Below are 13493 nucleotides of genomic sequence, written 5' to 3' on the forward strand. Positions count from 1 at the left end.
TGAAGTCTTGACTGTCTCATGGAACAGTTTCCCAGATGTCTAAATAAATTGAATTTTCTGGTTCAGTCCTGTCTAGATACCAAAACTGTATCAATCTCCCTAACAGACAATTCCCGTTGAATTACACTTCATTTTTAGTGCTTAAAATTTCAATCAAAGATGGTCTCAGCATCTCAGGATGAAGAATGGGCCCCTGATTCAATTGGTCTAATCTTTTCTCCAGGTGCTTTGGCTGGCATTATCAAGTCCAAAAATTAGTGCGGATTTATCAGGATGACCATGGTTCTTTTTTTCTTATTTTTGGTTTCAGATTACCCTTCACATGAACTGCCTTGCAAAACACAAGATTCTTCTCTGTCAAAGACATTATTTCCATTGCTTCTGAGAAGAGCTTTGAATTATGGCTCATTCCTGGTTTTTGTTCAGACACGCCAATGGTGGTGCTGTTGAATAGAACTGGAAAGTGGTATCCTTTGAGGCAATTTGTAGACATTTTACAGCACAAACTGTGCATTTAAGAAGGATGACGCTTTCTTTTTCTTGGTCCCATAACTCCTGTTATTTGTCTTCCAGTTACACTCCCCATCCTGTAAGGCTTGCTTCCACAGTGTGTATATGTAAGAGTTCAGAATATAAATTGGGTTAGGTTGCAGCACATCCTCTGGACTCATCTTCCTGTGATGACTTGGGTTGATTTTCTGCTGTATTCAGGCATACAGATAGCTTCTGTGTAGCCACTGAGACTGGGGGCATTGCTCTTGCTGTAAATCACACTGACTGCCAAGAATTAATATTCTATATACTGCTGTGAAGATTTGGCCAGAATTTGAACCCTGGACCTATCATACCCAAGGTGAGAATCACACCCTTAAACCAATGAGCCATTTGGTGGCCACCAAGTAAATCTTTCTTACAGGGAATCTTTTTGACTATATTCAAAAGGTGAGAATTAAAAATATTTGTGTAGAGTACCCTCTCTCATATGGTCTATGGGATCTTTTGGGGGAAAAGACCCTTCTGAAAGGTGAACAATGTATTTTTCTGATGAGATTAGACCTGTACTGATTTTTGCTATCTGCGCTAGTTCCCACAGTTCATGAAAATTCTATGTTTTCTTTAATGTTAGTTTTATCCTCCAGTTCCCATTCAGATCCTATGATGTCCTCAAAGATCAAGAGCATGGGAAACATTGTATCCAACTTTATTTGGAGAGGAAGATATTTTCCCTTAGTTTTGAGAACTTCTTCCTCTGTTTGGTCTGTTTATGGGTATTATCTTGCAGGTTATAGTATCACAGTACTTAGGTGGAAAAGCTCTCCTGAGTGTCCACCTTTAGAGTTCATGGTATGAATCAGACAGCTGATCCTCCAGGAGAGGAGCTGCTGGAGAAGGAAAATGAGGAAGGATGATGATGATGATTTTATATTATTAGTGAATTTCTAATGAACTATTGCTTCTCCACGCCAAAGGGCTATCCTTGTTTTAAAAAGTGCTTCCTGTAGTAGCACACTGATCTAATTTTACCCATGCAAAAGGATTTCTCACTTACCCTTCTGTAATCCTACACAGGTGCAGCTGCATAGGAAATTAAGTTCTTAGGTACTTCTAGTCTGGGTACAAACTCTCTGGAGTGTTCTTTTCGCTATAATCAGCAGTCCAGACTGTTGAGGGAGGCCAGGGAGAGATTCATTCCCGCCTCTGAGAGTTGGAGCCCTTGTACCAGAAAAGTGAGGATATGTGCAATTCCCTGTCTGCTGATGCCTGAGACAGAGCTTCAAAGAAGTAGCAGACTGCAGTCAGAGTTGCTTCTTCTCTTCTCTGCACACCCAGACATGCTGCAGGCTGTGCGAGAGGCAGTGAGTCTGACAGAAAATACTGTGAAAAGGTCTTTGTGCAGGAGAAAAGACTCAGCAAACGGTTCCTCAGAGTGGGAATGAAAAAGATTTAAAAACTTTGACTTTTCTCCCATTTGCTCTTTAAAGTTACAAGTTAGCTATTCAGTCAGGGGTGTTGGCTTCTGAGGTTTTTTGGGTGGTGGGGTGCACGGGGGACTCTGGAGTTACCCCTGAACAGGCTGTATAGGTCCTCCTCCCCTTTGAAAATGTTTCTGGATAAAGCCTGGAGCTCTTACTCAAGTTCCCCATGCCAGAGCTGTGGTTCCAGAGGAGGGCTGAGCCCCAAAACACAGATCCAACTGAAAGCCCTGTGTTCTGGCAGATTGAGGGTCAGCTGGCAACTGGCAGGGCAGGACTCACCCTCAGAAGCTTCTGAAAAGCTGCCTGACAGAAGCCTCTGGCTGAGGAAGGCCAGAGGTATCCTAGTAAGAAATGTGCTGCACCAGAGGACCCAGAAGATTAGATTCTCAGTGCTCCAGTGAGTCCTCTGCTCACGAGATGGAAAGGGGAACTAGATGCTGAAATTAGATTTCAACAGCTCAAAAAATGAATAAAAATTGAGTCTGGGATTTTCAAAATAAACTAGTGGAGTCAGGCAATCAAATCTGACAGAAATTCAAAGGGAGTTGGGTACTTAACTTTCTTCGGTACCTTTGAAAATCGCAGCCTGAAACTGTAAAATAAATTGGTTGGGATAAGCTGAGCTGCCAACTTGTTCTGCTGGTGGCCTGGTACCCTGAGCAATGACAGTGAGCCCCTTTGAATTCTACAGGGAAAAGTAGAACGAGGGAAGAGCTGAGCAGCAGAATCCATTCCGACAGAATTTCACATTTCTTTAACAAAAGTTTTAATCAGGTTTTATTTATTTGACTTAGACCAATAGCAAACATAATCATTTTTTAAAATTACTATAGATACAATTTTTTTTTAAAAAATCCCAAGACATCCACAGAAAGCAAAGTGAAGAGGCCTTTGGTGACATTTCCAATCTGAAAGGTTAAATGATTTGCCCAAGTTCACACAACAAGTCTGTGACACCCATTACACTAGCACCTGAACTGCTTGACTTCCAGTAAATATTGTAATCAGAAGACTATCTTTCTATATCATGTTGCAAAGGGACAAGTAAACTTAAGCTTACTTTAAGCCAGAGTAAAGCAGAGAGAATTACACAAACTGCACTGAAGTGTGTCTTTCACAGGTTGGTTTCAATCCAAATGGCTACTACATGCAGTTCTAATTCCAATATAGGTTTAAGCACACCAGTGAGCCAAGTCCTGAAAATCTACTTCAGAGGAAGTATACATCAGCCCCATGAGAACTCTTGGATTTAAAACTCAATTACTAAAATCAAAAACATGGGTCCATCCAGAAAATGGAATCAGTAATGAAAATAACAAACACTCTGGTATATACAAAAAAATGTATTTTAAGAAAATGGACAATGTTTATAGTATTTAAAACTGGTAAATCTATATTTAGGAGCATGGTTTGATATCTAACATGACAGTAACAGATTCAGATTTTCTGGACCAAAATCTGCCCTCATTGATTTTGAGCAGGATGTAAAACAAGGCAAAATGTGGCCCTCTATCTTTACAAATGATCTAGTATCAGTACAAGAGGCCTCTGGATCTGCGGTCTCTTGTTCATACTTACGTGAAATAGTTTTCACTTACCCACACAACCTACTCCAGTTGGGTTCAGCTGGAAATCTGGTGGGCAGTTACACTCATACCTCCCAGGAGTATTCACACAGAGACCATTAACACAGTTAATGGGATCAGCGCACTCATCAATATCTAAAATGGGAAAGCTACATTTGTAATCTGTTGATTTAATGGAAGAACGATGTGGGGAACGATGTGAGGGGATGATTCAAATGAGAGAGAGAAAGATAAACCTCTTATTTTTAGCTGAAGTTGAAGCAATGACATTTCTAGAAACACTCAGGAACAATTTCTACACTTGCACATTTAATAGAAACATTACTTTTGTCCACTTCTTAATTTAACCAAAATAACATATAGCACTACATAGTAGAGCTCTGCATGGGACTGTTTTTTCAATCCTGTTTCTCCCACTTCCACACTGTTTCTTGCATTTTTATCCCACTCCCACCTGCAAAAACCATAGACCCTGTAAGAGGGACCGATTCCCTGAGGCTATTAAACAAAAAACAAAAGTGGTCAGTTAATATATAAATAGAATTCAGACACAATTTTTACAACTAAAAGAATAAAACAAATCTTGCTTAAACCATGTAAAAATACTTTAACTCCGTATAATTGACATCAAACCTCTTTCTAAACCTCACTTAAATTTAAGTATTGAAAGTTTTAAAGTGTTTTCCCGCAAATTACTGGTCTTTTTTTTTTGCCCACCTAATCCCTTCTGCAACAAAATACATTTTACCCACTCCCGCTATTATGGCAGCAGGTCCTGCAGGATCACAGTCCCGCTGCAGGCCTCTGCTATATAGCACTTTGTCCAATGGGGGAAGCAATGCATAGTAACAATTTCTGCCAGAGGACATAATACAGCTTTAATGAACCAAGAAACCTGGTTAACTGGAGACTGGATAAACTAGGTTATATAATTTCTAGTACTGAGTAAATAAAGAAATGCTGGAAGTCCCAAAGTGTTTGAAAAAAATTACAATGTTGTACGAGTTCTTTCTAATTATAGATCTCATCAAAATATTACTCTTAATATTAGTAGCATGTCTGAGAAATCCATATAAGGAGTATATCACAGTTGTATAATCGGCAAACAGAGGTTTCAGAGTAGCAGCCGTGTTAGTCTGTATCCGCAAAAAAGAAAAGGAGGACTTGTGGCACCATAGAGACTAACAAATTTATTTGCTTATGCTCAAATAAATTTGTTAATAATAATTGAGGCAATCCAAGAAAATGGAATGTAAAATAAAATGAATGAGATAGGGTCCACTCTTACTTGAAGTATCTAAGCTGTACAGAACATGACAATGTGCGAATTATACCGTTATAACAGAATGATTGTGTCTGCCGTGCACAATGGAGGGCTTTCCACACTCATTAAGTTGCACCATTGCAACACCTTCTATATCGGACATTGTTGCTGCCTGCACCCTGCATCGCCCCCCTTTCCCGTTTTTAAAAAAAGTGTGAGTAAAAAAAAAAACAAACTTTTTATTATAAAACTTTGATTTCTGTGCCACTTCCAATACAAGAACAGTCTGGTCCAGACTTCTAAAAATAAACTGTAGAAGCTTTATCCATTCTCAGTTTTATGAAGCATTCATGTTACTCCTCCACACTTACAACTGCTCTTCCAATGCATCAAGGAACTTCCTTGTCTTCCTTCAAATCCCTCCTTAAAACTCACTTCTTTTGTTTAGCCTTTCATCATTGATCTTTACAGAATCTGCTCCCACTCTTACCCTAATACTTAAAAGTGTTTGCATTGTGTCTGTCTAAACTGGAACAGACGAGCCTCATGGACCATGTTTAATTGTATGTCTGCAAAGCACCATATATGTTTATAGAATTATGTTCCATACATTTTAATTAATAGTGAACATTTTAAAAAAAAGTTTACTTCCTTAGTGCACATTTGTCCACATCTGGCAGTTATCAAACAGAGAACAAGTACCAGGTTGAAAGAAGGATTGCTGAAACAGCTCAGCCAGGATTGAGGTCCACTACCAGAGATATTTTCTGAATCTTTATAATAAATCCAGCTCGTATCTTAATTAAATTGTATATGAATACTTAAGAACGACCATATTCATACTCTTTTATTTTTATTAAAAACGTGCGCGTGCGTGCACACACACACGAATGTTTACACATACACGCTAACAAAAAACTCTGCTTGGGAGAAGTATGTAGGTTGAAGGAAAGGGTGACTAAGTCTGGAATATAGATGAAAGCATAGGAGAAAAACTTTTGTGGTTTTTTTGGTACTTGTTTTCTTAAATACTATTTTTTGAGCTTGAATCTTTTAATTGTACATAGTTAAAAAGAGTTTAAAAATAGTTTAAAATGTACCCATTTAGTCATCAACTGATTTTACCATGTTCATCCAGCAGGGAAAATGGAAAGATAGATGAACTGGTACATTAAACACCTCTTCGAAAGACGTGCCACATTTCTGTATGGAACTGGCTATACCTGTACAGTTTCCTCCAGTTCTATCCAGTTCATAGCCATCATCGCAGATACAGTGAAACATGCCTGGTAAGTTATTGCAGGTTCCAAAAACACAAATGTTCTGGAAGATGCATTCATCAATATCTGAAGGAATAGAGGAAGAGCAAGTAGTTACAAATCATCATAATAGTAGTGTCCACTATCTTAAGAACAACTAAAAACACTCAAAAAACACATAAAACACTAATAGAATTTCTGGAAAAATCAGATGCACTGCTTGTATACTTTAGAAGTTAAAACATAGGAATTTTTGAAGAGTAGCTTTAAAGACACCACATCTCTTATTCCTGTCATATTTGTTATAATAATCTTCAGATATAAAGTGAACGTTCAGTATTTCTATTTGGCAAGAAAAGTTGTGCTATCAGGAATTAATCCCCCAGATTCCAAATGAAAAAGAAAGTTTTAAAATCAAAATACTATTAAATGACTTTTTAGAAATATACAAAAAAGAAAAAAGAAAAGAAAAGCACATCGTTAAACAAATACAAATTATAGGGATTGATCATTTGCCATTCTCCTAGTTTCCACATGTAGGTAAGCATGTGTGTAAAGTTCACCAAACTCCCCTTGAAAGAATGCAAAGTACACCAAGTAGAGAGCAGTAGGCTAACCACTCCCTAGTTCCTGAGCTGACATACCCATAGTGTTCCCATCTTTCCAGAAACACTATGGATATGTCTACACAGCAGCTGGACACTCGCGGCTGGCCTGTGCCCGCTGACTCAGGTTCATGGGGCTCGAGCTGCGGGCTGTTTCATTGCTATGTAGACTTCTGGGTTTGGCCCTCCCACCTCACAGGGTCCTAGAGCCCAGGCTCCAGGCCAAGCCAGGAAGTTTATACAGCAATGAAACAGCCACACAAGCCTGTGTCGGCTGGCATGGACCAGCCGCAAGTGTCTAGCTGTCATGTAGATATAACCTCCAAGAGCAAATTGGAGACATGGACATAGGCTCCACCCAGTTTCATAAACACCTGGAAAATGGAGAAGGCAAATTAATGCAAGTCCAGGCTGTTTTAATATGTCTGCACATGTGCCTCAGGGTGAATGAAAATTGAAAATTAAAAATAAAAAATAAAAATGAATTTAATTTAAATTAAATACAGGTTTATATTTTAAAATATACCTATTTAAAATTAAAGCTAAAATTGACAACCTATTTTAAGGCCTAACCTTAGTATAATTTATTAAAATAATTTAAACGGAATACAAAAATAATATTCAGTAGCACATGTTTGCTGAAAAAGTTGATTTATGTATATATATGGGGGTCTGCATGTGCAAAATTGTGGGTGCAATTTTAGAGAATGCGTTTAAAAATCTGGTCTTAGATGTCTCTTCAAGAGGTTTACACTTTCCAAGATGTCATGAGGTTCTACTAACATGTTTGTGTTTTAAAACAAGATCTAAAAAGTTTTGGAGCACTCAGTACACAGAAATCAGTCTACAACAGAGTCCGCATACACTTCTGTTATAGTAAGTGAGAGATGACATCAGACCACTACATGGAGTGAAATCACTGTCAGCTAAAAGTTATGTCTCAGACAATAGAGTACATACAACAGAGAGAAAGCGGGTAGAAGAAAAATTCCAAAGAGAAATTTTAGGATTGTTGTAACTTAAACACAGTAGTGAACAGCACAGTTCAAATTTCCTGTATACATTTATTAAATAGAGTGGTGATCAGAATAGTTTATATTTCCTGTATAAATGTATTAAATAGAACAGTGGTCAGCAGAGTTTTTCCACAAACTGTTCACTTAGACAAAAACAAGAGAACTGAATAAGGAAAACAAACTTGTTGAGCCAAACTTCTACTCCAGGTTTCTTGGCTCAAGACCAGGAAAACTTCATAAGAGATGAAAGCTACCTTCACCATAATTCATGCAGCAACATAATCCTTGCTGGAGAAGCATATGAAGCATGTTATGTGTATTCTGCTTCCAGGCTGAGGTTCTTCCAGCACTTCTTGTGGTTTCCTTCACAGCAGCCAATCCAAACTCAGAAAACAAGGTTGAAGTACTGGTAACTTACCTTGGCAAGATTTGCTGTCTGAAGCTGGAGTGAATCCCATTTCACACTCACATCGATATGCACCAGGGACATTCAGGCACTGTCCATTCTCACACAGATTAACATTTTCTGCACACTCATCAATATCTGCAGGAGAAGAGGTAAGCAGCCATTAAATTTCTGTGATGTATTTTATAATCCAAGTGTGAGTCTGTTTCTTCCCATTCATCATTCAAATAAATTCTGTTCAACGTTTGTTGATATAAAGCAAAGCAGATACACCATTCAAAGACAGAATATAAAAGAATGTAGAAAAACAAAAGGTAACAACTATTTCCAATATCTTTTACCCCATTGGGTCTCCATGTACTCACATTTTCACGAATAGATTTTCCCATACAGTATCTAATTTTGAACCAATGTAAGTTTTCCAGACCCAATAGTGGCAAGTTCTGACAAACAATAAGGTGGATATTTTATTTCTGAAGTCATAAACGTGTATCATAAAACACACTAATGAAATATTTATTCAGATAAGGCACTTCTAGAGGCAAATTTTCAAAATGAAAAATCTCTATTTATGCAAATGTAAATTGTCTTTTCCACACAATTTTTTAATCCTATTAACCGTGTGAGCAAATGATACGTACACAAACACTATTTGCATATACAAACTGAATACCAGTGGGGTCTGTGGGTTTAAACTATCATTTCAGGGCATATATCATAGTACGCTAATTTTTGCAGGTGTTCTTTCAATATTTGGCCTTTAAAATGTTACTGTTTTGCTAGCATCATTTAGATTTATAAACATTTCATATATATCAGAATGTTGTTCAAGAGTGCAGTCAGTGTAACCACATGAAAAATGACTCAGATCACCCAGACTAAGTGAACCCAGATACTAAATCCAGCTTATTCGTTCTATTCATTAATGCTTAGCTCTCAAAATTATGAAAACAAAATATTAAAATACTAGGTTTTAAAATATATGAGAATGACCCAGAATAAAGCATATAAACAGAAGGGGGGAAACATTGATTTAAAACCACATATTTATCAACTACAACTACATCTACTACAATTAAAAGAATATTTTAACAATTTTGCACTTATGAAGTCAACAACTGACCATAATAAACAGAAAGAAGACAGTGTCTATTTAGGATGGAAGTAAATTTGGGTCTATATTTAGGTTAGTTGAAAAGTATAGCATGCAGTAACATTACTTTCTAGTTGTTATAGCATATTCTACACATCATAGAATCATGGGACTGGAAGGGAGCTCGAGATGTCATCTAGTCCAGTCCCCTGCACTCATAGCAGGACAAAATATGCTAGTACTTAAAAGAAAACAGATGTTACTGCAGGTCTATATTATGCATGGAAGGGGTGACAAAACTGTAATCATGCAAACATAGGATCTCATCAGTGTTTATATATAAAATCAGGATAATCTTCAATACTTCAGATGATTTTCAGTTACCATATGAGAAAAGGTTCATTCTTAAAACAGAAATTCAAAGCCAACTATTAGCAAATGCAAAGGAACAAACATGATATATTTTTCAATTCTAACCTGACTTAAAAAAACCTTTTCATATGATAATGATCAAATCCTCCCCAAACTGGCATACTAAAGAGAAAACAGATGCTGCCCTCCGCAGCCCCTGCTACAGGGATCCTGCCAACAGGGACAGGATGTGTAATGGGGAGCTGGAGCGGCGTGTGCTCCTGGCTAGAGAGTTTACTGGTGACAGCAGGCTGATGGGCGGGGAGGAGGAGGAGGATAGGGTAGACAAGAACACTAGCCAATCAGCCACCTGCAGATTTGGTACACAAGCTGAAGTGAGAGCCAGGAGTCTCTACTAGTGTAACGCCAACAGACCGCAGTCATTGACAGGCAGGATCGAACCAGGAACTTAGTGCATAAGCCTCTACTGCATGAGCTAAAAGCCAACTGGCTCTTAGTTAAGGCTGTAGAGCAGACTCATTTTCTCTCTCTCTTTACATGGTCTCAGTGCCACTAGATGGGACAGAACACCACACGCAGGAGGTATGTGGGTCACACTAGCAAGTTTCTTGAATGATCTGGAGGGATCTTGACCTGCATCTTGTATGGCAGAGGCTCTTACAATCTTCTCTCCACCTTTGGGAGTTAGTCCTAATTTTGCAAAGCTTCTAAAAAATGGAAAAAAAATCAGTATCCATACTACCCTTACAGGAAACTTCTTAGATCTTCCTTACCAGAACAAGTGAATCCATCTCCAGTGAATCCCTCAGCACAGGCACAACGGTATGACCCAGGAGTGTTCACACATTGAGCATTCACACTACATTTGTGGGTTCCATTAGAACATTCATCAAGATCTGTACAGCAGAAGAAAACCAAGACATTAGAAAGAGTAAAACTGTATATTTATAGCAGGTAATATGCTGCACGCGCAATTAATCTGTTAGCTGATACACAGCAAAAACCACAAAGTTGATTACTATAACCAGGAGGGCACCTGTACCAATGCTGTACACCAGTAGGAGATACTTGGTTAATATACAATTGATTTAATTTAAAATTTTCCTCTTACAATAAAGTTTATATGCATGAATGAAGTGGTTCCAAGCACAAGCTATTGCAGTTCAAATGACACATACCCTAAATAACTTGTATTTTGGTACATTGTTAGAGAAGTTGGAATCAAAACAGTGCTTAAAACCTGGAGAATGCTGCATATGTGCTACTAAACTAACACTACACCATGCTACAGGTACTGACTCCTATTAACTATTTACACTAAAAAAGTCCCAGCCAGTAGCTGTGACGCAGGTAATAAACCGTGAGGAGAGAACTACACAAGGAGCTCTGACTTAGGCTACTGGCAGTAAGGAGGAACTAAGGGGAGTCAGGGCAGCACCGCTCTTACATAGGGAGGGGCCTTGAGGAGGAGCAGGGTGCATGTGCCACCTTGGTGGGAACTGTTGCAGGAAAAAAGTATCTGGCAAGTGGAGCACACATCTGCAACTCAAAGAACAACAATTCTTTCTGATGCAATGAAACTTCAGATAATAATTTGCACAAAAAAGCTTGCAGGGGAGGGGCTTTCCCTTCTCAGTAATGGCTTAACCGCAGTGAGCTTTCGGAGCAGTTTTACAAAGGTATTTAGCCACCGTAAGACACTGATAGACACCTGAGCAAGATTTACAAAAGCACCTATGCGGGTGAAAATCAGTGGAATTTAGGCGCCTAATTCATTAAGGGGCTTCTATAAATCAGACTTAGTGCTTATTTGCATCCACTGATGCCTAATACCTTTGTAAATCTAGCATGTAGTGCTGTCTTATAATAGTAAGAGCTATCTTTTAAATAAATAATAAAATAAAATAATACCTAGTTCTTATACAGCAATTTTCACCCATAAATCTTAAAGTGCTTTGCAAAAGAGGTCAGTACCATTAGCCTCATTTTACAGATGGGAAAACCGATGCACAGAGAACTGAAGTGACTTGCCCAAGGTGACTCAGCACCAGTGGCAGAGACAGAAAAAGAACAATAAGAGATGGGTTTTAAGTTTCCTTTCACTTATAGAAACTGATCTTCTTTGAGTCACTGGTCCAGAATCTCACAACATTTTGTTTCTTCCATTTGTTTTTAATGAACTTAACGTTTCACACATCTTGACATTTACTCGTAAGCTTTGGAAAAAATATTAAATTCATCCTCCATTCTATAATTGATTGAATTTAGCTTACAAATGCTGGACATGCATCAAAAGATGTCTGCACTAAAGTGTTCCATTTCTTTCCAATATTGTAAGCCAACGTAAGTATTCTGACTTGAATCATTTCATATTAAGTTGTTTAAAGTAAACTGCTAGACAGACAAGAGTTTGTGATGAAAGCAAACTTTTTTCTTCACAGAACAAAAAAAAAATAAATGAAATACAAGAATCCTATTTCTCTATCTGCCCATAGATCTTTACATGTGAAGGAATAAAATGATTTTTTTCAAACAGTCAAGTGAGTCCAATTTAAGAACTTTTCAGCCAAACAAATGCATCAGTAATTACACACTCACCAATACATTTAATGCCATTCCCCATCCATCCTTCTCTGCAGCTGCATTTGAAGCTTCCTGGGACATTAACACACGAGGCATGCATGTCGCAGTTGTGGGCACCAATCTCACACTCATCCACATCTAAGAAGGCAAAAAAAATTGATCAATAAAAGTTCAATGCCAAGGCTACTGGAAATTTGACTTTTGATGTTTTTCTAACATACTGCATATGTTGGTTGCATAGTTTCAAAATAAAAATATTGTATAATGATTTAAGCAGGTTGTTTCATATTTATAGCTTGTGTTACTGGAAAGTATATAGTCTATTTTATTTCCAGGTTTTTCTTTATCTGCAAATACATATTAAAACTGGGTTTGTTATTTCCTACAATATCAGGTTTTTATTTGATATTCATGTAATCTTACACAAATGTTATCTATTTGTATTTGTTTAAAAATGTGCCCATCAGAGCTCTGAGCATACATGCAAATCTTATTCATAAAAAGGATTTGACAATTACGCAAAAAATCCCAAAAGGCCAAGTTATAGGAAAAAAATATTTAGTTCCTGGAAGTGGGTGACGGCTGTGGAATATACAGAAAAGTATTTACTACACTCAGCTAGAAAAAAAGAGACAAAAGTATGTAAAATGGTCCCTATTAATAGCACTTGTGAGGATCTAAGACCATATGTTACTCTTGTTAGACTCAAATAATTGATAAATAGGAGAAAAACAAATATCTTTAAAAACAGACATAATTCAAATATAACAAAAATGTACATTCCAGAAGATCTCTGTTTCTCAGTTTTATATATACCATAATAATGTCAGTCTTGCACAAAACCAAATATTGCAAAAAACAGTAAGTAAAAGAGCAAACTGAAATTTCTATTTGATACAATAACTCAGGGAAACCCTCCTCTTTTGTGATCAAAACTTTGCTTCCATTTAGTATCTATTGCCAACTTTCCTAAGAAGTACAGTTTTGGAGATATCCAGTTGCCTGTTATGCAGCTATGGACAGCCCCATTTGCAGTAGAAAGGATGATGTTTAGCAGCAGAAAAATGGAGGGTAAGATGGGTAGGTGTCATGGAAGCCTCCGCCATGACAATGCATAGAGAGTAGGATGAGAGTCATTAGGCTGAAATAGCATCCATCAAGCAGTGTAGCATAGTAGCTGCTCTGTGGCCAGGGGAAGGATTTTCTTCCACTACTGGATTTGTAGAATATGAGTCTGTTTTACTTTAATACTGTACAGCTGCTAGGATGGTTCAATAAAGGACTGCATGTGGTTTCACTTTCTGTTCTTTACCTTCTTTTATTCTCTCTCCTT

General features: G+C 37.7%; 1 protein-coding gene across 1 annotated transcript in view; it reads right to left on the reverse strand.

Annotated features, from left to right (window-relative positions):
* FBN2 (fibrillin 2) overlaps positions 1-13493 on the reverse strand; it is a 251187-nt gene that overhangs the window by 70293 nt on the left and 167401 nt on the right. The window contains exons 32-36 of the mRNA XM_077816364.1: positions 12176-12298; positions 10351-10473; positions 8125-8250; positions 6050-6172; positions 3575-3697 (exon numbers count right to left, since the gene is read on the reverse strand). Of these exons, the coding sequence (XP_077672490.1) occupies positions 3575-3697; positions 6050-6172; positions 8125-8250; positions 10351-10473; positions 12176-12298 (618 nt within the window). The remainder of the gene's footprint in view (positions 1-3574; positions 3698-6049; positions 6173-8124; positions 8251-10350; positions 10474-12175; positions 12299-13493) is intronic.

Source organism: Eretmochelys imbricata, chromosome 5 (assembly GCF_965152235.1).
Source record: "Eretmochelys imbricata isolate rEreImb1 chromosome 5, rEreImb1.hap1, whole genome shotgun sequence".
Classification (NCBI taxonomy): Eukaryota; Metazoa; Chordata; order Testudines; family Cheloniidae; genus Eretmochelys; species Eretmochelys imbricata.